Source organism: Bos indicus x Bos taurus, chromosome 1, assembly GCF_003369695.1.
Source record: "Bos indicus x Bos taurus breed Angus x Brahman F1 hybrid chromosome 1, Bos_hybrid_MaternalHap_v2.0, whole genome shotgun sequence".
Lineage (NCBI taxonomy): Eukaryota > Metazoa > Chordata > Mammalia > Artiodactyla > Bovidae > Bos > Bos indicus x Bos taurus.
The window spans coordinates 132,510,107-132,533,895 of NC_040076.1; the positions used below are offsets into that span (position 1 = coordinate 132,510,107).

General features: G+C 40.8%; 1 protein-coding gene across 1 annotated transcript in view; it reads left to right on the forward strand.

The window, feature by feature from the left end:
* Positions 1-587: 587 nt before the first annotated feature.
* MSL2 (MSL complex subunit 2) overlaps positions 588-23,789 on the forward strand; it is a 32,771-nt gene continuing 9,569 nt past the window's right edge. The window contains exon 1 of the mRNA XM_027545446.1: positions 588-1,922. Within this exon, the coding sequence (XP_027401247.1) occupies positions 1,781-1,922 (142 nt within the window). The 5' untranslated portion in view covers positions 588-1,780. The remainder of the gene's footprint in view (positions 1,923-23,789) is intronic.

Consider the following 23,789-nt stretch of genomic DNA (forward strand, 5'->3'; position numbering starts at 1 on the left):
GTGCGGAGCTTTCTCCTCACCTCGCGGTCAGCCCGGGCGAGGAGAGGCCGCGTGGGGCCAGGGCGGAGCGTCACATGGCGCGACCCAGCCGGGGCTCCGCGTTGGCGGTCACCGAGGAAGCTGTGTAGTGCGGGAAGCCTACAACCCACACCGAGGAAGGATGGGTCAACTAACGAATGTTTCACCACAGCCCACACGCCTAAGAGGGAATTTGAGAGCGCATGGGGGAGGGGTGGGGAGAGCAGGCGGTTCACCAAGAGCACGCTCCGTACAGAGAGCAGTAAAGTGGAGAGTCAGGCATGCGCAATGAGCTCAGGGTGGGTTGGCAGCGGGGAGGGGCTGGTGTGAGCGGGCTGATGTGTTTATCCGGTTTTCTGGGTGGGCGCTCAAAGCGCACGCGTCAGGGCAAAAGGCGGCGGAGCTGGGTACTGGAATGCGCATGCGCCGAGCGAGCCGGTAGCTCTGGGAGGGTGTGGAGGGGGCTCTTAGAGGAGAAGCAGGGGAAAAGGGAAGCGAAGGGAAAGGAAAGGGCGGGGGGAGGGGTGAGAACGTGGTCTGCGCATGCGTGCGAGCACTAGCGACGACGGCGGCGGGGGAGTCTCGGGGATGACAGTGGCTTTGCCCGTTGGGGTAACGGTCGTCGTCGCCGGCAGGGCCTGAGGCGCCGCACAGCCCGCGGGATCCATTAAGGCCGCAGCAGCCCGGGCCCTACCGAGCTAGAGTGGCGCGTGGAGTCGGGGTGAGGGCGGCGAGGCACGAGGGGAGGGGCCTGCGGCGGGGCCTTGCCGTGTGCGCTGGGCGGCGGCGGGGCCTGTCGGTGTGAGCGCTCGCCTCAGCCGCGGCCGGCCGGGCGTCGTGGGCGGTGGCGGCCGTGGTGCTTGGCGGAGGAGGCGTCCGTGTGTGTGGCGCGGAGAAGATGGCCGGGCAGTGAGGGGGCGGCGCTTGCGCCTGGTGACCTCGGAGTGAGCGACTGAGGAGCGAGGGGCGCCGCCGCGGCCCGGCCGGGCCTGCTCCCCGCCCCCTCCCGCCGCCGCCGGCCCGCGCACTTCCTCCCCGGCCCTCCCCTCTCGGGCGGGGGCCTCCCCTAGCCGCTTCGCCACCTCAGGGAACAGCCGGGCTCTAACCGCCGGGGCGGAGAGCCAGGCTCAGTCCGGACCCCGCGTCCGATATGGAGAGAGCGGCGGCGGTCTCCGTCAGCCGCAGCAGCAGCGTTCGCCGCCGCCCCGGCTCGGTGCACTAGATCCAGGAAGCCGACGCCCGCGCTGCCGTCCTTGCCGTCGCCGCTGCTTCCACGCCGGGCGCTGTGATGGAGTAAGGGCCCCGCAACCCGTGAGAAGCGTGCCCGCCTCTCGGACCGGGCCGGGGCCTGCTGCCGCGCCCGCCAGCCCGACCACAGGAGGTGCCTCCGCGTCCAGGGATGCAGCTCGAGCGCAGGCCGCCCGCCGAGCCGTGGGGCTAGACTGAGCGCCGCCTCCGCCGCGTTCTGCGCCCCGCGGCCGCCCGGGACGAACTCGAACGCTGGTTTCTCCCTCGCTCTTTTTTTTTTTTTTCCTACTCGGTCTGCAAGTCTCAGGGACGGAGGAGGGGCGCCAGGGCCCCATGTGTGGGAGGACTGCTTCAGCTCCACAAACTTGTACGGATTTTGGTTACTACTTTGGCCAGTGGTTCTGCCCCGATTTCCTCCGAATTGTTACAAACTCGCTGTTGTTCCCTGGCTGCTTACAAAGTTGGATCCGGAATTTCTCTTCACCCGGGAGCCAACGGTGTCGAAGCGTCTGCAATGAACCCGGTGAATGCTACTGCTCTCTACATTTCCGCGAGCCGCCTAGTGCTCAACTACGACCCCGGAGACCCCAAGGCGTTTACAGAGATTAACAGGCTCTTGCCTTACTTCCGACAGTCCCTCTCGTGCTGCGTTTGCGGTGAGACGCTTTTTATTGTTCCCTTTTCAATGCTGGTTTAAAAAAAAAAAACAACACTCCGGGCGATGGTAACAGGAAAGGTTTGACGGCCGGGTAGTTTGTATTAAGCTTTTGTTACTTGTGTGGTAGTGCAAGGTCTTTAGTTTTGAAACTCGCCAGAGGACTTTTGCCCGGCATTTGAGATAGAACCTTCTAAACCGCCCTGTACGGCGGCCTCAATGTTCAAAACTGTTTAATTCGCCTTAAGTCAGCTCTGTACCATTTCTGGTGGTGGGTTTTTGTTGTCTTCCCGCCCCCCCCCCCCCCCCCCCCCCGAAAGAGGGGAAATCATGCATGCTGCTGCCTTAAAAAAAATTTTTTTTTTTTTTACTGTTTCGATAACAGAACTGACAAAACACCTACCTTGGTTAAACCTGGTTTACACATGTACATGTGGCGTGTTTGCATTTCTCCAAACGTGTTAGGTGTGGACGATGGTATAGCGGGTGAACTCGCTGCGGAACTTTCCCCCCAGGTTCTTTTAATGCTTTGACAGCTTGACGGTAAACAATGATCCAGGGCAGACTGATGGTACTAAGTGCTTTTTAGCTAGTGGGGTTTTTACAGGATTACGTTTTCTTTGGCTTTACTTTATCTTGGCTTGGTAGAAAGTGATTTTAGGTGTTTTTGTTCAAGAAGTATTAGTTCGTGCTGGGCAGGATATTTTCCAAGTTATTTTTGAGAGATGAAGTTGTCTAATATTAGTGTTTCCAAATGGTAATAACTTGTGATTATTATCGAAGTGATTGAAACTTATTTTTCAAAAACACACCTAGACTGAAAACTTATTAATATAAAGGAAAGGGCAACTGGCAGAACCAAAACAAAATAGTAATACTCCACATTCTTATTTCTCCAAAACTTCTGAGGTTTTGTTGATCCTCTTGTTTAGTCAGAATTTGAGAAATTCGGTCGTTTCAGGCTTTTACTTAAAGATAAATTTTGCGACTGTAGTGGCTGAAGGGAGAAATAGTATTCATCTGAGATTCAACATTTTCTGTATAGCTCTGGGGCAAAGCACGGAAGGAGGGTGCAGAAAAGGTGAAGAGGTGTTTTTTTTTTTTTTTGCACGTCAGGTACTTAATTTAATCTCATAGACATTTAAGTAACAGTGTTCGAATGTGATTAAGTGCTACGCTCACTGGTAACGGAGACTTAACCTTTATAGAGAAGCAGTTGCCCTGGGTAAATCAGGTAACTGCCCCCGGACCTCAGTTTCTTAACGTGTAAAATGAGAGCTTTGGGCTAGATTCACAGTTTCCTTTCTGCTCATATTTTACAAATATAAGAATTTGCTTGATTTCAGCGTTCTATCCCACCTCATTCTCCCTCTCTTTTTTGTATGGAGTACTTTATTTTATGCCTTCACAGCTTTTGATAGTCCGTGGAATGAGGAGATGGGGCTGCTGTAACAACTTTTTACACAAACTTTTCTGGGAGTGGGGATTGCTACTGTGGTAATGTAGAGGGCATAAGCCAGCCCATCCTGGCCTGCTAGAACTGCAATAAAGAGTGATGTCATAATCCAGGTAACACTTGAATATCTGGTAGGTCTCCTTTTTACAAGATAGAGGGAACTTAGCTCTCTAAGAGGGAAATGGTAGTTTTGAAATAGTGTAGGTGCTTGGTTCTTATTAGTAACTTCAGGACAGTTGTGGTCTAATTGAACATTTTCTAGAGTCTAACCTGGATTTTAAAAAATGTTATTAAAGCTACATTAGAACCTTTTTTAAAAACCAGTTTGACAACTGAAAAAGGAGGTTTTCTGACATTGGGGCTTGGTATTATTCCTTTTTCAAATGTCTCTTTCCCATCATTCTATGGGAGAGATTTGTGGGTTCTACTTTGCCTTTATAATTAAGTAGCCTGCATAAAATTTCAGCATTATAGGTGTAGGTTCAGTTTTTTCCCCTTATCTCTTTGGATGTAAGTCTGTGGTTATCAAGAGATAGGGGAAAAAAATTGTTATTTGTATTCAGAGCCAACATTTTTCATTTTTGTACCAGATACTATCCTAGACCCTTTCTTCTTAGCTGAAAAGTAGTTATTTCAATTAACAGGGCATGTGCAGTCTTACTTAATAAGGATAAACAGATATGTAAAAACTAAGTTTAATTCTCTTGGTGCTTTAAATAGGAAGTTTGTTTAAGTATGTCCTTCAGTGTCTGACCCAGTCTTACCTTTTCAGCTTTGTATTCAATTGCCCTCATATATAATTTCAGTCAGTTTAGTATTTTTGTCTTTTCAAACGTACATACCGTATGACTTCCTCCTCTTTTCCCCACCTTTGCACTCTGAAGTTCCTTCTACCTAATATTTCTATTCTGTATGGTCTAAATCCCTCCTTAGTGAATTCTTTGTTCTAATCATAGGCACTTTGAACTCTTGTAGAGCAGTTTTTATATAAAATTATTCTATCTTAGGGTAAATACTAAGTTTTTGTACATTTTTTGTGTTCCTTTTGCCTCATTCTTTCCTATCCAGTGACTTACTTGCATGTAGGTGTTTATGACAGACTCAGAGGAAGAAAGTGAGGAGGTGGGGAGGTAAAATCCTAACTTTGTTACTTTGCTGTCTAGGCAAGTTATTTTAACTTTTCACCTGAATTTCCTCTATGTACAGAAGGGGATAGTCAGGCCTTCTTTAAGTTTTGTTTCTCCAAATCTGTGTTATATGTGAGTTTATTTTTAAGGGGGAAAAGCCTTTTGAACCCATGAGAACAAGTGTGTGGACTTGGCTGTCTGGCTTGGCATCCTGCTCTTGTAGAGAGGTAGACAAAGGTAGGGGGAAGTGAGAGATTGAACTATCAGTTCAAATATAGTGAGTGAGTGAAAGTTGCTCAGTCGTGTCCTACTCTTTGCGAACCCATGGGCTATACAGTCCATGGAATTCTCCAGGCCAGAATACTTGAGTGGGTAGCCTTTCCCTTCTCCAAGGGATCTTCCCAAGCCCAGGGATCCAACCCAGGCCTCTGGCATTGCAGGCGGATTTTTTTTTTTTTTTTTCCAGCTGAGCCACAAGGGAAGCCCTTGTGAATATTGTGAAACCTTGAGTATTCACTGGAACTACAGGTTTTGTTATCATTGTTCTTTGAAATGTTAATAAGCTGATTATCACTGCTTGTTTTTCAGTTCTTTGAATGTTTAGACTTTCTGAAGCTTCTGGTGAATGGGATAGCAATGCTCCAGAGTTATTGTTGTTTCTAGGCCACAGACAGTATTACTGCAGGTACTAATTTTGTGTCAGTTTTTTCCCCTTGTTATAAATGTTGAGCTTTATTATTTTGTCATTTATCTTGAAGTATGTAGAATTTACTTCTGATGGCATGAGACTTCATAAATTCTAAGGATTTTAAGTTTTTTGTTAAGCTTTTAAGTCCTCAAATGCTGTAATAAGTTTGATATGTTAGAATAAATACTGTTAGAACTGGAAGGACAAGATAAGTGAGTGGAAAAATATTACTCTCTGACATATTTGGAGTCCTGTAAATTAATCATGGTCACATCTCTACTCAGGGACGTGAATATTTCCCTGATGTTTTAAATTCTAGAAACGAAATAGTTTTGGCTTTTACTGAATAGTTGTGAAACTTTTGGATATCCAGTTTCTCATTTATAAAATAGAAAGGGGCTGGAAAATAGTACCACTGACAGGCTGACCAACTTTTGAATGTTACAGTCTTAAAAACCAAGCCCTATTTTTTCTTTCTACTGTTAACTCTCACATTGCGTTACCAGGTAGGTGGTTCCCTGAGGGCGAGAATCTTCCTGGTCTTGGTCACCTCTGTAGCCCTGCACCTGACAATTACTGGCTCAATGAGTATTGTTGAATGGATGAAGGTTCAAAGTAGGAAGGATGTGCTCTCAGAATAAAGTGTGTGCCTTAAAATTAAATAGATTTAACTTCATGAAAGATGACTTTCATTTTCCTTATTTGTCTCATTTGGGCATTGTTTGTGGGACCACGTTGGAATTAGTGCAGTAGATCTCAAAAATCTCTTTCAGTTCTGGAATTCTGATTCTTGAAGCAGAAATACTTTGTCTTTTGATTGAGTAAACAATTTATAAATAGCAAGAATCTTCTAAAATGAAGTTTGAACATGTAGCCTGGAGTGACTTAAACTATCTTTTAGACTGTGGCTGAATTTAAAGCCATTTGTATAATGTAAGCATTACACTAATTTTTAAAATTTTTATTAATTTATTTGGCTGTGCAGAGTCTTAGTTGCAGCCTGTGGGATCTTCTGTGTTTGTTGAGACAGGCGAGATCTTTGGTTGTGGCCTGTGGGATCTAGTTCCCTGACCAGGGATTGAACCTGGGCCTCCTGCATTGGGAGCACGGTTTGCCACTGGACTACCAGGGAAGTCCCTATGCTGCTGCTGCTGCTAAGTTGCTTCAGTCGTGTCCGACTCTGTGCGACCCCATAGACAGCAGGCCACCAGGCCCCATCGTCCCTGGGATTCTCCAGGCAAGAACACTGGAGTGTGTTGCCATTTCCTCCTCCAGTGCGTGAAAGTGAAGTCGCCCAGTCGTGTCTGACTCATAGCGACCCCATGGACTGCAGCCTACCAGGCTCCTCCATCCGTGGGATTTTCCAGGCAAGAGTACTGAAGTGGGTTGCCATTGCCTTCTCCGAGGGAAGTCCCTATACTGATGTTTTATATTTATGTTTGTTTCAAGTGTGAGTTCATTTGATACTGTATTTTTTTGGTACCTAAAATCACTGTAGTAAAATTTTTTTATTTTAAGCACATAATATAAATATAAAACTTAACCACCTTAACCTTTTTATTAAAAGTTAATTTTTGGTTGTGTTGGATCTTTGTTGCTTCTCGTGACTTTATTTTTGGTGAGTAGGGGCTAGTCTTCATTGTAGTGTGCGGGCTTCTCATTGAGGTGTCTTCGCAAAGAGTTGGACACGACTGAGCAACTGAACTGAACTGAGTGGATTTCAGTAGTTGTGGTGTGTGGGCTTAGTTGCTCCAGAATCTTCTCAGACTGGGGATCAAATTTGTGTCCTCTGCATCGGCAGGTGGTTTCTTAATGACCGGACCACCAGGGAAGACTGTTAACAATTTTTAAATGTATAGTTCAGTAGTGTTGAATATGTTTACATTGTTGTGGAACAGGTTTCCACAACTTTTTTGGTCTTGCAAATCTATGCCTAACGAGCAGCCACCATTTTCTTTCTTCCCCCCCAACCCCTTGTAACCGCCATTGTACTCTCTGTCTTTCTGAATTTGACTGCTGTTACTGATTCCTCATATAAGTAGAATTATATGGTCTTATATTTGTCTTTTTTTTGACTGGTTTATTTCACTTAGCATAACGTCTTCAAGGTTCAAGCATCAGATTTCTTTCCACCTTTTGGCCACAGCACATGTGGGATGGTAGTTCTCCCACCAGGGATCAGACCCACACCCTTTGTGTTGGAAGCACAGAATTTTTACTACTGGGTAGCCAGGGAAATCCCAGGATTTCTTTGCTTTTTAAGGCTTAATAATAATTCTCTTGTATGCATAGCACATGCTTACTTTATTCATTCATCCACTGTTGAATGTTTGAGTTGCTTCTACCTCTTGACTGTTGTGAATAGTATTAAGAACATGGATGTGTAAACAACTCTTTGAGACACTGCTTTCAATTCTTTTTGGTGTATATATACCCAGAAGTAGGATTGCTGAATTGTGTGATATTTCTGTTTTTATTTTTTGAGGAACTCCATACTGTTTTCCAAAGTGGTTGGTACCGTTTTACAATTCTGCTGGCAAAACAGGGTTTCCAGTTAGTTTCTCCATGTCTTTGCCAACACTTGTATTTCCTGTTTTGTTCTTGATTATTTTTTTAATGGTAGCCATTCTGATGGGTGTGAGATGATCTCTCATTGTGCTTTGTATTTCTCTGGAGGTTGGTGATTTTTGCATATACTTGCAGTCGTATATCGTCTTTGGAGAATCACTGTTTTTTTAAATCTTGAAAATTTTTATTTTGCTTATAAAGTCTTTATTAATCAGTTGTGATGTTCTCAGTGCTGGAATAAAAGATGAATTAAGACACATAGCCCCAACCATATGTTACTCAGTGATATGGGAAAGACAGATAAGTAAACCAGCAATTATTGTGTGTTAGAGGCACTTATACCAAGTCTCAAGCATTATAATAGAATACTTATATGTTAATTTTGTCACACATGTAAAAACCTCAGAAATTAATGGAGTGGTTCTGTCCCCCCCACCCGTCTCGCCCCCAACTTGTTTTTGAATAGCTGTTTGGGTCAAAGTTTGGGCAATCCTGATTGGGGTTAGAGCAGAATTTGGTTTACCAGTTTTTTCTTGGAACTTAAGTTTGCCTCTGATCTGGGAAGAATTCTTTGCCCAGTCACCCATGTAACTCTTTGCAACTTTTTCGATTGTAGTCCGCCAGGCTCCTTTCTCCATGGGATTTTTCAGGCAAGAATACTGAAGCAGGTTGCAATTTCCTCCTTCAAGGGATCTTCCCAGCCCAGGGACCAAACCCACATGTCCTGCACTGCAGGCAGATTCTTGACCACTGAGCCATCGGGGAAGCCAAAGGAAGAAAATTATTTAGTATTATGTGTTGGCAGATACTCTTATTTTAGATATATTTAACTGTTGGTTTCTTTTCCTAAGAAAAATCTCCTTTTTACAGTTTACCATTTTAGTGTTCTAAAATTATTTCTAAAATGTTAGTTCCTACTTGGTTATGTTTGAAAAGTCAAAGTCTCTCAGTTGTGTCCAACTCTTTGCGACCCCCATGGACTGTAACCTGCCAGGCTCCTCTGTCCATGGAATTCTCCAGGCAAGAATACTGGAGTGGGTTTCCATTCCCTTCTCCAGGGGATCTTCCTGACCCAGGGATTGAAAGCAGGTCTCCCACATTGCAGGCGGATTATGTTTATGGACAGTAAAATTGCCTTAGGGAAAGGATGCACTATGCATTTTTGTGGATGCTGAGTGAGAATAGCTTTGATCCACAGCCCTTTGTCATAAGATAAAACCTACTGAAAATGTAGTAACAATTCAGGGCAGAAACAGTATGGTACTGTAGAATTAAGCAGCAGAAACTGTTTCAGTCTAATGGGATCTAAGGGTTTCCCAGTGTCTCAGTGGTAAAGAATTCACCTGCCAAGCAGGAGATGCAGGTTTCATCCCTGGGTCAGGAAGATCCCCTGGAGAAAAGTGAAAGTGTTAGTTGCTTAGTTGTGTGTGACTCTTTGCGACCCAAGGACTGTAGCCTTGGGCTTCTCTGTCCATGGAATTCTCCAGCAAGTTATACTGGAGTGGGTAGCCATTCCCTTCTTCAGGGAAGATCCCTGGGTCAGGAAGATCAGCTGGAGAAGGAAATGGCAACCCACTTCATTATTCTTGCTTAGGAAATCCCATGGAGAAAGGAGCCTGGCGGGCTACAGTCCTTGGGGTCTCCAAGGGCCAGGGACATGACTTAGTAACTAAACAGCAGCAGTAGCAGTTAGATCTAGGAAATTTGGGGCTTGAGCTGAGCTAAGAGGAATGGTGAAAAGTGAACATTTTCAACAAGACTTAAGAGAGAACATTTGGCTTGTTTAGGATGCAGAAAATCAAGTTTATTTGTAATGAGTCCTTGTAGGGGAGCCCATCTGTGACCCATAGTGGTAACTCAGGGGCCTTTTGTGGGAGGGAACCTTGATGTCAGGCTAAGGAATTTGACATTTACCATATGACTTGTTCTTTTTCACAGTGTGTTCTATAGGTCACCAAATCAAACCCACTGAAAGAGATTGTTAAAATACAGATTCCTGGTTATCAGACTGATTGAATTGAAATCTCTGTGGGCAAGGCCTTGTAATCTGCATTTTCTCCCCCCTCCCCCATATGAGGAGCAGAATTTGGAAATCCCTATTACCTTCGAGAAATATTTTTAAAGTAGGAGAGTGATGTGATCAAAACTTTATTTTAGAAAAGATTAGTTTGGGGATGGAATTTAGGATTGATTATTGGAGTAAGGTGAAATTCAATTAGAAAGGATAATATGTATCCTTGTTATAGAGGCCTGAATAGTGATGGGAGTGAAGAGGCAACACCCTAAGATAATGCAAAGGGAAAATTTTGTCCTCTTTATAGTTATAACATTTTAATTCTTTGATATATACTGTAGTATATTTTGTTTTTGGCTAGGCATTTTGACTGTGAATGGGCTAAATGAGATATTTCCTCCCGTTAAATTTATAAAAGTACTAAATTTTACAGATAAAACCTGGCTTGTCAGGTACTTGGGAGAGGTTTCAGTTAAGGTAGGAATTAGTGGAGTAGGAAATGGCAACCCACTCCAGTACTCTTGCCTGGAGAATCCCTTGGACAGAGGATCCTGGTGGGCTACAGTCCATGGGATTGCAGTTGGACAAGACTGGGCGACTGACACACACACAAAATTGAGGAGATACTTGATAGTGCAATACACTTCATCTATTCTCCCATCTCCTGCAGGAAGCAGGATGGGGCCGCCAGCACCTGGGAGGCAAGATGGCTCCTCCCCGCCCCCCCAAATCCCTTCTGGAAGTCTTGGGGCCTCAGTGCCTGCAAGAGCTGCTCCTGCTGCTGCTGCTAAGTTGCTTTCAGTCGTGTCCGACTCTGTGCGACCCCATAGACGGCAGCCCACCAGGCTCTGCCATCCTTGGGATTCTCCAGGCAAGAACACTGGAGTGGGTTGCCATTTCCTTCTCCAAAGCATGAAAGTGAAAAGTGAAAGTGAAGTTGCTCAGTCGTGTCCGACTCTTCGGGACCCCATGGACTGCAGCCCACCAGGCTTCTCCGTCCATGGGATTTTCCATGCAAGAGTACTGGAGTGGGGTGCCATTGCCTTCTGCCTTGGGCAAATAAGAGACTAAGTTGTTTACTGGCAAAAAAAAAAACAAAACACAAAAGATAGGAATTAGGACCAAGTAGGCCTGGGGAGAATGAAAAGAAGGATGAAACAGTAATGATTTGATGATGCCTGGGAGTTGGGATTAGTGAGGAAATATTATTGGAAATGTGTTTAGGAAAGGCTAAAATTGAAACACTTTAATTTTGTGCCCTTTCCTGGAAACCTTGATTTTAAAATGATCTTATATGCTTTTTGGTATAGTAAAACAAACAATATAGCTTTTGACTCCTGGGATTGTGGTTTTCATTCTCTCAAATTAATTTGAACATTCAGTCCTTTTTTTACAGTCCTTGTTTTCATTACATTGATAGTATACCATCATTAATTGGTTAATGCTTTATTGTATTATCTTCTCTTGGAGTCCACCTGGCTATTTTAATCTATAATTTGATTTGTTTTTGTGAGTTCTGATTAAATTTTATCTTTTATTTTAAAAGATAGTGTTTCAGAATCCTTATTCTAATTTGTATTTCTCTCTGTGTCCCTCACCTTTGAGTTTTCTTCCTATCCATTTAGTTTATGTTATTGTCTTGTCTCTTTTAAACATTATTTTTTGTTGTTTCCATGTCAGGAAATTAATTCAGATAATTTTCTTCATTTTAATTACTGTATGCCTGGCCATTTTCATCTTTTCCCTGTTCTGACTCCATAATATTTTAGCAGAGTTTTTCTTGTTCATTGCCTTTCTGCTCAGAAACATCTGGCTTTGTCAAGCTATTTTTATCTAGTTTTATAGCCTGCATATTTTGTGTATGTTAACTTTAGTTTGTCTATTAATTAGCATTTGCCCTTTAAAAAAGTAATTATATTTCTGGCTGAGCTTGTTCTTCATTGTTGCAAGGGCTTTTTTCTAGTTGCAGCAAGCAGGGGCTACTCTTGCTTCTCATATCCGTGGCTTCTCTTGGGTTGTAGAGGTGTGAACTCAGTAGTTTTGGCATGTGGGCTTACCCCACTGTATGTTGGATCTTAGTTCCTCAGCCAGGGATCGAACCCATGTTCCCTGCCTTGGAAGGCAAATTCTTAACTAACCACTGGACCACCAGACAAGACCACGTTGAAGTTTAAATCTCTGTCTCCTTTTCTCCCAGGTGGCACAGTGGTAAAGAATCTGCCTGCCAATGCAGAAGATGTGGGTTTAATCCTGGGTCAGAAGATCCCTGTCATAGGAAATGCAACCCACTCCAGTATTTTTGCCTGGAAAATTCCATGGACAGAGGAGTCTGGCAGGCTACAGTCCATGGGGTTGCAAAGAGTCAGACATGACTGAGCTACAGAGCATGGCATACACTCCTGTTGTGAAATTTGGGACTCTGTCCATATATAATATGGGATTATAAAATTAGAAGGGAGCATTCCAATTCAGGTATCCTTGTGATGGATTTCTGAATCCCCTCCACAGTTAATTAGTTGGTTGCCCAGCTTATGAGTCAGCTTTTTCAAGATACGACATAAGATATGACTGGCATATTCTTTCCACCAGAATGTCTGAGTGTCTCAGAGATCTTTTAATGATGTCATTGAGCTTGCCAGTTCAATTTTTACATAGATTTTACATGGAAGGTTATTCTTCCTAATGAGAATTTATAAAGCTTTAGACAGGAAGATAAATTGTAAAGCCATTTTCTTCACATCAAATAATCCTTCCTGTAATATTCTTGAAAATTCGTCCAAGCCTTTTCCTGAATACCTCTGGGGTAGGGAGCTAAATTTTACTCTGCAAAATATCCCTATCTGTTTTGAAGTGTAGAATTCTAATGTTGAGATCTTGAATTATTTTGTGAAACCATATCTGGATAAGAATCACTGTTGCTTTATCTTGTTTGGCGTTTGGGATAGTTATTGGTTTATGATGTTTATGGTCAACTAAAGTATTTTCATAAGTTGGTTGATGGTGTGTTTAGATCTTCTCTGTCATTACTGATTTTCTGTGTTGTAAATTTTTGAGAGATGTTATCTCTAGCTGTGATTATGGATTTAGCAGTTTCTCTTTGGAGTTTCTGTCAGTTCTTGCTTTGTGTATTTTGAAGTTCTGTTTTTAGGTACATAAAATAATTCTGAACATCTGGAATATAGATAAGATATATAATGTAATAGTCATAGAACATAGTTGATCAACATCAAGTTGATTTTTAATGTTCTGGTCTAATCCTGTCATCTATCATTTTTAGTTATGTTGCTGTTTGGTTTTTCTACTCTGCATGGGTCATATTTTTCTGCCTTTTTTGCATACCTAGTTAATTTTTTTAAAAATGTATTTTTGGCCATACCATGGATGCAGGATGTGGGATCTTAGTTCCTCTATCAGAGATTGAACCTTGTGCCTCTTCCTATGGAAGTGTGGATGGAATCTTTAACTACAGGACTACCAGGCAAGTCCGTACCTGGTTAATTTTGATTAGATGCTAGATACTGTGAATTGTACCTTGTTGGTAAAATTTTACCTTGTGGGTGGGTGTTTTTCTCCTATTCTTGAGCTTTGTTCTTGAGAATGAGGTTAAGTTACTTGGCAGATAGTCTGACCCTTGATCCTTTTGAAGCTTGTTTTTTTCTTTTTTTAATTAAGGGATAACCAAAGCAGCCTTTGGGGCTGATTTTCTGCACTACTGAGGCAAGAACCTTTTTAACTACTCTGATGCCTCGTGAATTATGTGGTTTCTCACACAAGGTGGTGGGAATAAGAATTGTTCTGCTGCTTTGGAGTTACAGGTATTGTTCTTTTTGCTCCTTTCTGGAGGTTTTCTCTCCATCCTGGGGTGATTTCCTCATACACACGTGCTAATAATTTTTTACTCAGCTGAAGATTTGAAAAGGGCCATGTATGAATCTGCATTCTTTCACTGTTCAGCACTCTAATCTCTGGTGTGCTCTGCCCTGAGGCATCTAGCTGCCTTAGCACCCAGTTCTGTCTTCTCAGCCCAGGGACACCCCTGGGCCTTGTCTTGGTTCTCTCTCCTTGTGCTGTGGCCTGAACATTATTTCTAGACAGTAAGCTGGGACAGCTTAAGTTGTTTGTTACTCCATCCAGGGATCTGTGGAACCCATTGGACAATATATATGAAAACCATTGTTTTGTCCAGTTTCTGTTTCAGTTAGGAGAGTAAGTCTGATTATTCCAATTTGTCTGGAAGCAGAATCAGATTAAATACAGTTCTTTAGTTATACTTAGCTATATCTTAGGTGCTTGGTAGCCACATGTAGGTAACAACTACCTTATTGCATATGTAAAATATTTCCATCATTATGCATAAAACAGTTCTACTGGGACTTCTTTGGTGGTCCAGTGGTTAAGACACTGCACTTCCACTGCAGGGAGCACAGGTTCAGTCTCTGGTTGGGGAACTAAGATGCTGCATATTGTTGGTGGCCAAGAAATAGAAGGAAAAAAAATAACCTTAAAATAATAAAGTTTTACTGGACAGTGCTAACACAACTAACGAACTTAGGTTTATTCCTGAAAGCTGTGGGAGCATTGAAAGATGCCTTCAATGTTTTCATCTTAAGTTTTGATTTTTAAAACATTGAGCCCTTAAAACATTATGAACAGATCACTGGAGCTCACCACTATAAACTTAAAAAAAACAACTTTCCCAAATCAATGAATTGGATTCAAGCAGGTGTTTCACAGTATTCATGTAGTGAAGTGAAGTGAAGTGAAAGTTGCTCAGTTGTGTCTGACTCTTTGCAATCCCATGGACTATATAGTCCATGGAATTCTCCAGGCTAAAATGCTGGAGTGGCTAGCCAATCCCCTCTCCAGGGTATCTTCCCAACCCAGGGATCGAACCCAGGTCTCCTGATTGGCAGGCTGATTCTTTACCACTGAGCCACCTGGGCAGACCTCATGTAGTAAAAGGTTTCCATTATTTAAGAAAAAGGAAAATAACTTTTTTTCTTCCTTTAAAATGAAGCAGTTTGAGATGTCAAATGACTACTGGACCAAATCGTGTGCCATACTAGTGAATAATTTTGCCAAATCATTCTGTTGTGAGGGTTTTATATGGTTCTGTTACTTCAGTTCAGTTTAGTTGCTTGGTCATGTCTGGCTCTCTGTGACCCCATGGACTGCAGCACGCCAGGCCTCCCTGTCCATCACCAACTCCTGGAGTTGACTCAAACTCATGTCCTTTGAGTCGGTGATGCCATCCAGCCATCTCATCCTCTGTTATCCCCTTCTCCTCCTCCTGTCTTCAGTCTTTCCCAGCATCAGAGTCTTTTCCAGTGAGTCAGTTCTTCACATGAGGTGGCCAAAGTATTGGAGTTTGAGCTTCAGCGTCAGTCCTTCCAATGAATATTCAGGACTGATTTCCTTTAGGATGGACTGGTTGGATCTCCTTGCTGTCCAAGGGACTCTCAAGCGTCTTCTCCAACATCACAGTTCAAAAGCATCAATTCTTTGGTGCTCAGCTTTCTTTTTAGTCCAGCTCTTACATCTGTACATGACTACTGGAAAAACCATAGCTTTGACTAGATGGATCTTTGTTGGCAAAGTAATGTCTCTGCTTTTTAATATTGCTGTCTAGGTTGGTCATTACTTTTCATCCCAGGAGCAAGCATCTTTTAATTTCATGGCTGCAGTCAGTATCTGCAGTGATTTTGGAGCCCAAGAAAATAAAGTCTGTCACTGTTTTCACTGTTTCCCCATCTGTTTACCATGAAGGGATGGGACCAGATGCCATGATCTTAGTTTTCTGACTGTGAGTGTTAAGCCAACTTTTTCACTCTCCACTTTCACTTTCATCAAGAGGCTCTTTAGTTCTTCGCTTTCTGCCATAAGGGTGGTGTCATCTGCCTATCTGAGGTTATTGATATTTCTCCTAGCAATCTTTATTCCAGCTTGTGCTTCATCCAGCCCAGCATTTCTCATGATGTATTCTGCATATAAGTTAAATAAGCAGGATAACAATATACAGCTTTGACGCACTCTTTCTCCCTATTTGGAACCAGTCTGTTCCATGTCCAGTTCTAACTTTTGCTTCCTGACCTGCATACAGATTTCTCAAGAGGCAGGTCAGGTGGTTTGGTATTCCCATCGCTTTAAGAATTTTCCAGAGTTTGTTGTGCTCCACACAATCAAAGGCTTTGGCATCATCAATAAAGCAGCAGTAGATATTTTTCTGGAAGTCTCTTGCTTTTTCGATGATCCAGCAGATGTTGGATATTCTACTAACTTAGTCATGTGTTAATGTTTTTTTAATTCTTAGTAATATTGTTTTAGTTTTTTTAGTTCTTTGTATATCCACTCAATGGTCCATTGGTTAGGGACAAGAAACATTAAGAAAATTAAGTTGCTACTGAAATACTAGTTAACAAGGAACACAAAAACACTGATGATTTTAAGTATCTGGCTCATGATTATTATTGCCCCTCTCTGTAAATTGTCTGTGTTCTGTTAATATCCTGTCTATTAACAGAGTATAGGTAATTATCCAAAAAGAAATATTAGCAAGAAAAAATAGTGATATATACGTGTATATATTCTCAGTCGCTTCAGTTGTGTCTGACTCTTTGCAACCCCATGGACTGTAGCCAATCAAGACAGGCTCCTCTGTCCATGGGATCCTCCAGGCGAGAATACTGGAGTGGATTGCCATTTCCTACTCCAGGATATATATATATTTGGCCTTTTATTTTTAGAGAATAAAGACTATGCTTGCTGTGCTACTTGAAGTGTTTGTAAATACCAAACACTTCATCATTTAGTAACAGAACACTAAAAGTTTTTCTAGTGAAAGATGAATTCCAAATTCCAAGTCACATTTACAGTTTTGTCCTTGTATAATGTGTTAAATTTTAGCCTATGTTTTTAACATTTGTAAGTCTACAAACAAGTCATTTAAAAATAAATATTGGGGGGATGTCCCTGGCATCCCAGTGGTTAGGACGCTGTGCTTCTATTGGGCTTCCACTGCAGGGTGCAGGTTGCGGAACTAAGAACCCACATGTTGTGTGGTATGGGCCAAAAATAAAAAAGATACATTGCCAAAATGCATTTTATTACATAATTTAAATAATGCAAGATGTAGTCCTTGTTAATGGGAAGTCAAAATTTGTATGTTTTATTAAAATTAACTCATAATTTTTGATAATACTCTGATTTTAAAATTTTCTTTTTTGAAACCATTTAATCACATTTCTTAACTGATTAGAAAATTGTCCAGGTTGAAAGATGGCATCAAGGCAAAAAAGGTAAAGTATCTTTAATCCTGGTTGTCGATCAGAATTTGTTAGGAAGCTTATTCAAAATACATATTCCTGGGCAGTCTTGAGTCAATCTGGAGAAGGCCATCTACATAATTCTAATACTAATCTCTGAATAAGAGTACTGCTGTCTTTGAATTCTCCTTATGTGAGGTTTTATAGGTGTACTTTAAAAAATATGTATGTGCCAATAAATTAAGTAATATGGAATTAAGCAAGGGCTTCCCTGGTGGCTCAGTGGTAAAGAATCCACCTGCCAATGCAGGAGACGCAGAAGATGTGGGTTTGATTCCTGGGTTGGGAAGATCCATTTCTTAGAGAAGGAAGTAGCAACCCACTCCAGTATTCTTGCCAGGGAAATCCCATGGATTTCCAAGAGGAGCTTGGCAGGCTACAGTCCATGGGGTCATAAAGAATTGGACACAACTAAGCGACTAAACAACAATATTAAATGAGCAAGTTTCTTGACAGTTTTCAGTTTTAAGATACTATTGTAGATTTTGGGATGCCTTTCCAGGAGGATATTAAAGCAAACCTATTACTGCATTCTGGTATAATGAAACACCAGTTTGGGAAATTTGGATCTAGCTTTATATTGATTTATTCAGTTAATGTTTGGTTGTTCAGCGATGAATCAATTGTGCCTGACTAGCCTGCTTTATCTTACTGCTAGTAATTTAATGAGAGATCATCATGGCTTTGCTAAAATATGAAAATAACAGAATATTACAAAAGTACTCTGTAACCACAAAACACTCTATAAAAGTCTCTTCTACATAATTATAAGATAAATGGTGTCTGGCATTCTTTTAATATCTTACTAGAATATGAAATGAGGTATGACTTGAGTTTATGACTATGCTGTGGTTTATATATCATCCATTTAATAATTTATGGTGTTTGGTCTTTTAGTTTATAATGGTAGTTGACTGGTGAAGCCTACTTACCTTGTATCAACTACTGACATCACCAAGAGTATCAGGAAATATTTTTCATAGTTTTACATTGACTAAAGACATAAAAGGTAAAGAAGCTCTGAAGTTTAATTATTCAGATGTTCAGTAAACAGGTTGACTTGAGTAACATTCATACTTTTAAAATTGCAGTATTTAACAGTTGATTTGCATTTTTTATTACACAGCAGACTAGTTGTAATCCTTTTTCCAAAACTGGAAATGCAGACTTTGTGTCTTTTTTTTTTTTTTAAATCACCCTCCCCCCACCGCCACTCCCCTGGTGTACATAATTAGCTGTCACTGGTCTGTCAGTAAAGTCGTGCTTATTTAAAGTGATGTAAATGAACTTTAAAATAATTACTTGATCAAGCAGTCAAAATACATCTGTGTCACCATTTTTAGTGATTGATGCATATCTATCATCATACTCTCTGATTTTAAAATGCACCTTTTCTATCATACTATGAAATTATGGATATTTGTGCTAGATATTTTAAAGAAAAGTTTACAGGTCTGTGAAATCTAGACGATCAGGGGCTATAATGATGGTTTGGGGCATAGCTGCTTGAATATTTAATTAAACAACTAATAATTTCCTTGAAATTTTAATTTGTTTGGATTTGTTGACTTTTTGAGGCATGTATTTGCTTTTTTTTTTTAATTTGCTTTTTAGTTTACGACTAAAATTTACGCAAAACTTTAAAGGAACATGTTTTAAGCGCTGCTTAATCAAAAATTTAAAGAAGAAAAACAGACCTGGATAAGCAAGCTCTGCCAAGAGGAAGATGGAGCTGTCATAAGAGGGTTCTCTAATCTCATTCATTTCCCTTTGATTTGTGCTTATTATTCTTCATAGTAGCACTCATGAATTTTGCCTAATGAAAAGATTTGAAGAGGTTTAGACTTCAACATATGTTTGAAAAAGGTATATTGGGCACAGTGTTATAAGACTAGTAACAAGTTTTAAAAAGAACAGTTTAAATTGTCTAAAAATTAATTCATCTATCCCCATTTGCTAAGTGATACATAGGATCTTTTTATGGTATTGTAATTTTTGTTCTTAGTTGAATCCAGATTATTATTCCCATGTGTTTATGTATCTAGGAGATCTCTTAATGTTGTTTCAAAACATACTTTACGTCCTTAATTTTGGGGTGTAATTTTGGTGCTGTAATTCAGTGATGTAGAAAGATCCAAGTATTTATTAAATGCACAGTGCTTGGCACAGAGCTGGGCCTTAGAAGTTACTGCTTAAGTGATTAAAGAAAGAGGAATGTTTTTTTAATTGAAGATAGCCTAAACAATTAATTCTTCATTTGGAAGAGGTGAAGAATGGGGATACTTAGATCAGTAGGTTGAATTATGCAAAGATTATTGACCTTTGATTGATTATGGAAAGGTTATTGACATCACTAGGAGAAGTATATTTTCCCAGGCTTTTTTTTTTTTCCTCTTCAGCTAAGACAGTAAAAGAGATGATGTATTTTATACAAGTTACATTTAGCCACAACTGAGTACAGAAGTAGTCCAGAATATCTCAGGTCCAGGGCAAAGGACCCAAAGGGACTGCTTTGTTATGAGCAAGGTGGGTCTCTGAAAGGTGGTCTAGGTGATTAGAATGGCCATAGTGTTCCAGATAAATTGAGACACGTTCTAGATAGTTAGGCATGCAGTCCAACAGTTTATATGAGTGTCCTTGGCCCATTGTTTCCCTTGTTTTTGGCTTCTGTGGGTGTACAAGTTCACTTGGCCTCTGCCTCATCTTTTGCGCTTTAGCCTGCACATTTCTTCTTCCTCCACTTAACTTGCACGGTGTGGAGGTTTCTCAGGATGATGCCAAGGCTGAGAACTCTCCCAGTCTTTATATGTGCCTTGGTACTGCTGTTGGAGGTTGAATCTAGGCTGAATGGATATAACTCAAAGTCAGCATAGTTATTCTCACATCACAGGAAGAATAGGGTGTTTGTATATACTGGGGTTCATTAGCATCAATTTAATGCTACTACTAGCTTTACTTTTATAGATGAATTATAATATGTTCAAAAGTGACATTGCTTATAAAAACCAGCTCATCCTAATCATAAGAGTTTAATATGTACATATTTACTTATTTTATATACTTAGTGTTATGTACATAGAACATTTAATATATATACACATAGTCTTTAATTAAGATTTCTCATGCTGTAAATGCATAGATTGATGTGTAGTCTGGGGTTTTTTTGTTGGGCTGTCTTCACAGAGGAGATAATACAATGCTTTATATTATCATGTATGTTCACTTAAAATATTTAAGATTAACTTTAAAAATAGAGCTTGGTGTATAAGAGAATCCAGGCAGGACTCTTGTAGCTCCAGTTTCTATGCAGTAAAGATTTCCTCACCTTCACGAAACTATTATTGGTCATCCATTTTCCCCTTTGTTTCACTCTTCCTGCCTCATTCACTGTTCCTTACTGCCAGTACCCATTCCTGTCTTGTATCTCATTCCCTCAAAAGGTTTTATATCTTGTGGTTGTTGATTCTGCTATGCCTAATTTCAGTAATTACTGTTTTTGATAAGTGAAAACAAAAATTGTCTGGGTGGATGTCGTGGACTTAATAGCAGATGTATGGATGGCTACCTGTTAAGTAGAAAGAATACTAAGATTGGGAATCAATAGACTAAGCTTCTGTTTCTCTTTGTAACTAGCTATGTAATTGTATGGAAGTCCATCTTGGTTAAAATGAGACTGTGGAACAAGTTGATTTCCAAGGTCATTCCCAACTCTAATGTGCTTTTTATGATTCATTGAACATTTATTAGGTGCTGGCTTATGTGCCAACACTGGCTTAAAGACACAGAGATAAATTAAGTTTCTGGCCTTGAGTAAGTGGAGAAGGCAATGGCAACCCACTCTAGTACTCTTGCCTGGAAAATCCCATGGACGGAGGAGCCTGGTAGGCTGCAGTCCACGGGGTCGCTAAGAGTCGGACACGACTGAGCAGCTTCACTTTCACTTTTCACTTTCATGCACTGGAGAGGGAAATGGCCACCCACTCCAGTGTTCTTGCCTGGGGAATCCCAGGGATGGCGGAGCGGGATCGCACAGAGTCGGACACGACTGAAGTGACTTAGCAGCAGCAGTGAATGTTGACAGTATAATGTGATAAGTGCTATAATAGGATGTGCAGACTCCTTTTTGAACAAACTGAGGGGCAGCAATTAAGGAAAGGTTCCTCTTGGAGGTCATAGTCAAGTCATTTCTTAAAGAGTAAACAGTTTACCATGCAAGGAATGAAGAAGGTCTTTATAGGAAGAGCAAATCACAGAGGAATGAGTAAGCAAGCATTGCTTGTTTTGAAATGGCCAGGAGAGGATAGAGTATGGAGTTTGTGGAGAAAGCTTAATGGTACAAAATTTTTGGGAATAAGGTGAGTAGGGGCTAGATTCTGAAAGGCCATATGTCATTCCAAAGACTTTGGGTTTTAAAGGTTGCTTGAAGGTGTTTTTAGTTGTTCCTTTGTGAAGTATTTTGTAAAGAAGAAAGATCATCAGATTTATGTTTTAGAAACATCACTTGCTAGTAGTATGGAAAATGGACTGATGGAAGCAGGTGAAGTTAAGTCAGGAAGATATGCTATAGAGAACCCGTACAGTATTCAGGATGAGAAATGATGAGGGTCCAACTAAGGCAGTATGTTGTTTGGAGTGGGTGTGGGTAGGATGGGCAGTGGGGAGAGAGGGAGAATATTTAAATATGTAAAGCTGGTAAATTTTAAATCATGAAAAAATTGGGGCAAGTGAAAATATGGAAGCTTTCATTGAGTTTTATTTTGAAACTTTTATAGAAAATTTCATTATACAAAACAGGACTCTAATATCCCTATCCTTTCAACAGTGATATTCAAATGTAGAACTTCTGGTATACTATAGATCTTGCTGTAGAATCTTAGCATCATGAAATTTTGGAGTTAGATCTTAGATATTTAGTCACTTTATAACTTTAAGAAATGGGCTGCTGCTGCTAAGTTGCTTCAGTCGTGTCTGACTCTGTACGACCCCATAGATGGCAGCCCACCAGGCTCCCCTGTCCCTAGCTAGTCATTTTTAAAGGCAGAAATCATACACCTTTTTTTTTTTTAACTCAGAATTCATCAGATTGGGACAGCTAAAATGACTAATCATAGTGGTTGTCATGTATACACTACCCAAATCCCCACTTTAGAACTGAAGGATTTCATTTTCTTAGTTACTGGGAGTGTTACTGGAGTTGTCAGACCTCTCTGGGAATTGCTGCTGGCTGAAGAGAGACACTAACCCACACTTACATTCCCTTCCTTGGAGTATCTTGCATCCAAAGACTAGTCCATTAAAGACCTGGCTCTCTTGCCAGGACAACCTTGAAGAGCCATCTCAGCTTGAGAGCTGTGGGGTTGGTCTGAGGCCTTTGCTGTGATAGATCCCGGCCTAATTTGTTCTTCTGCCCCATCCTTCCTTGCCTGATAAACTTTCCACTCTCTAACGTCTCACCCAAGAGTTTGAATGTCTAGGAACTTGATTTCCAATACTGATGAACTTTAAAAACTTATTTTGATTTGTAACAGATTTGTCAACTTTGAAGGATTTAACATCTATCGGTTTTTCATGTTTATGAGAAATATTCAGGTAAATGTTGAGTCACATAATAATGTAATGAAAGGATGGAAAAAAATTATTAATTTGTGTGTGTGTGTGTGTGTGTTAGTTGTTCAGTTGTGTCCAACTCTTTGTGACCCCATGGACTGTAGCCTGCCAGGCTCCTCTGTTTGTAGAATTCTCCAGGCAAGAATACTGGAGTGGGTTGCCGTTCCCTTTCCAGAGGATCTTCCCGACCCAGAGATTGAACCCGACATTGCAGGCAGATTCTTTACCATCTGAGCTACCAGAAAAAAAAATTCATTATCAGAACATGTTTTGGTGTGGAACAAAAAGGAAAGTAACTTTTATAGTATGGTACACTTTTACCAGTGGTATTCTGAAGTTGAATTAATTACCACTGGCTTTGTTCAAACTTGGTATCACTTATGAATTCAGAAGAGTTTGCCAAGACTGATCATATCCTTGCTTGCTTATACTAAGGAGTTGTGCCTATTCCTTGTACAGAGAAAGGGGCAAGCTGATTTGAGACCTAGTTGTATAGTTTGCCTATTTATTTTGGTGCTGTAGGCCTTTTCCTCAAACTTAGGCTGCTTTGTTATTCTTGATGCTGGCAGTGGTTTTTGGTAGAGGTAGGGCATGGCAACAGATCTTAGCTTTGGTATATTAATACTGCAAAAGTAGTGATTTGAATGATCTATGTTAAATCTGTTTAATAAAAGGAACATTTTATGACTACTCCAAAAGCCATAAATATTTTTACTGAGAAAATACAACTTCTGAAAAATTTTTTTAATGCCAGAATTAAAGCCCTCTTCTAGGTTTTTAAAATGTTTTCCCTTAAGTTAAACCTAAATTTGGTTTACATTTTTTTATTACATTTATTTAAATAATTAATTTTGTTAGGTGTGGTAATAACATTCTGATTACTTAAGGAAATGTACTTTGTACTAATTTATACTGATATATAGAGATGAGACTTGCTGGAATTTGCCTTGAAATACTTAAAGATCAAAAGATGTAGATGAGCCAAATGTGGCATAATCTAGATAATTACTGAATCTGTGTGGTAGGTATTTGAAGGCTAATTTTACTACTGTCTGCCTTTGGAACTACTATAATAAACAGTTTCAC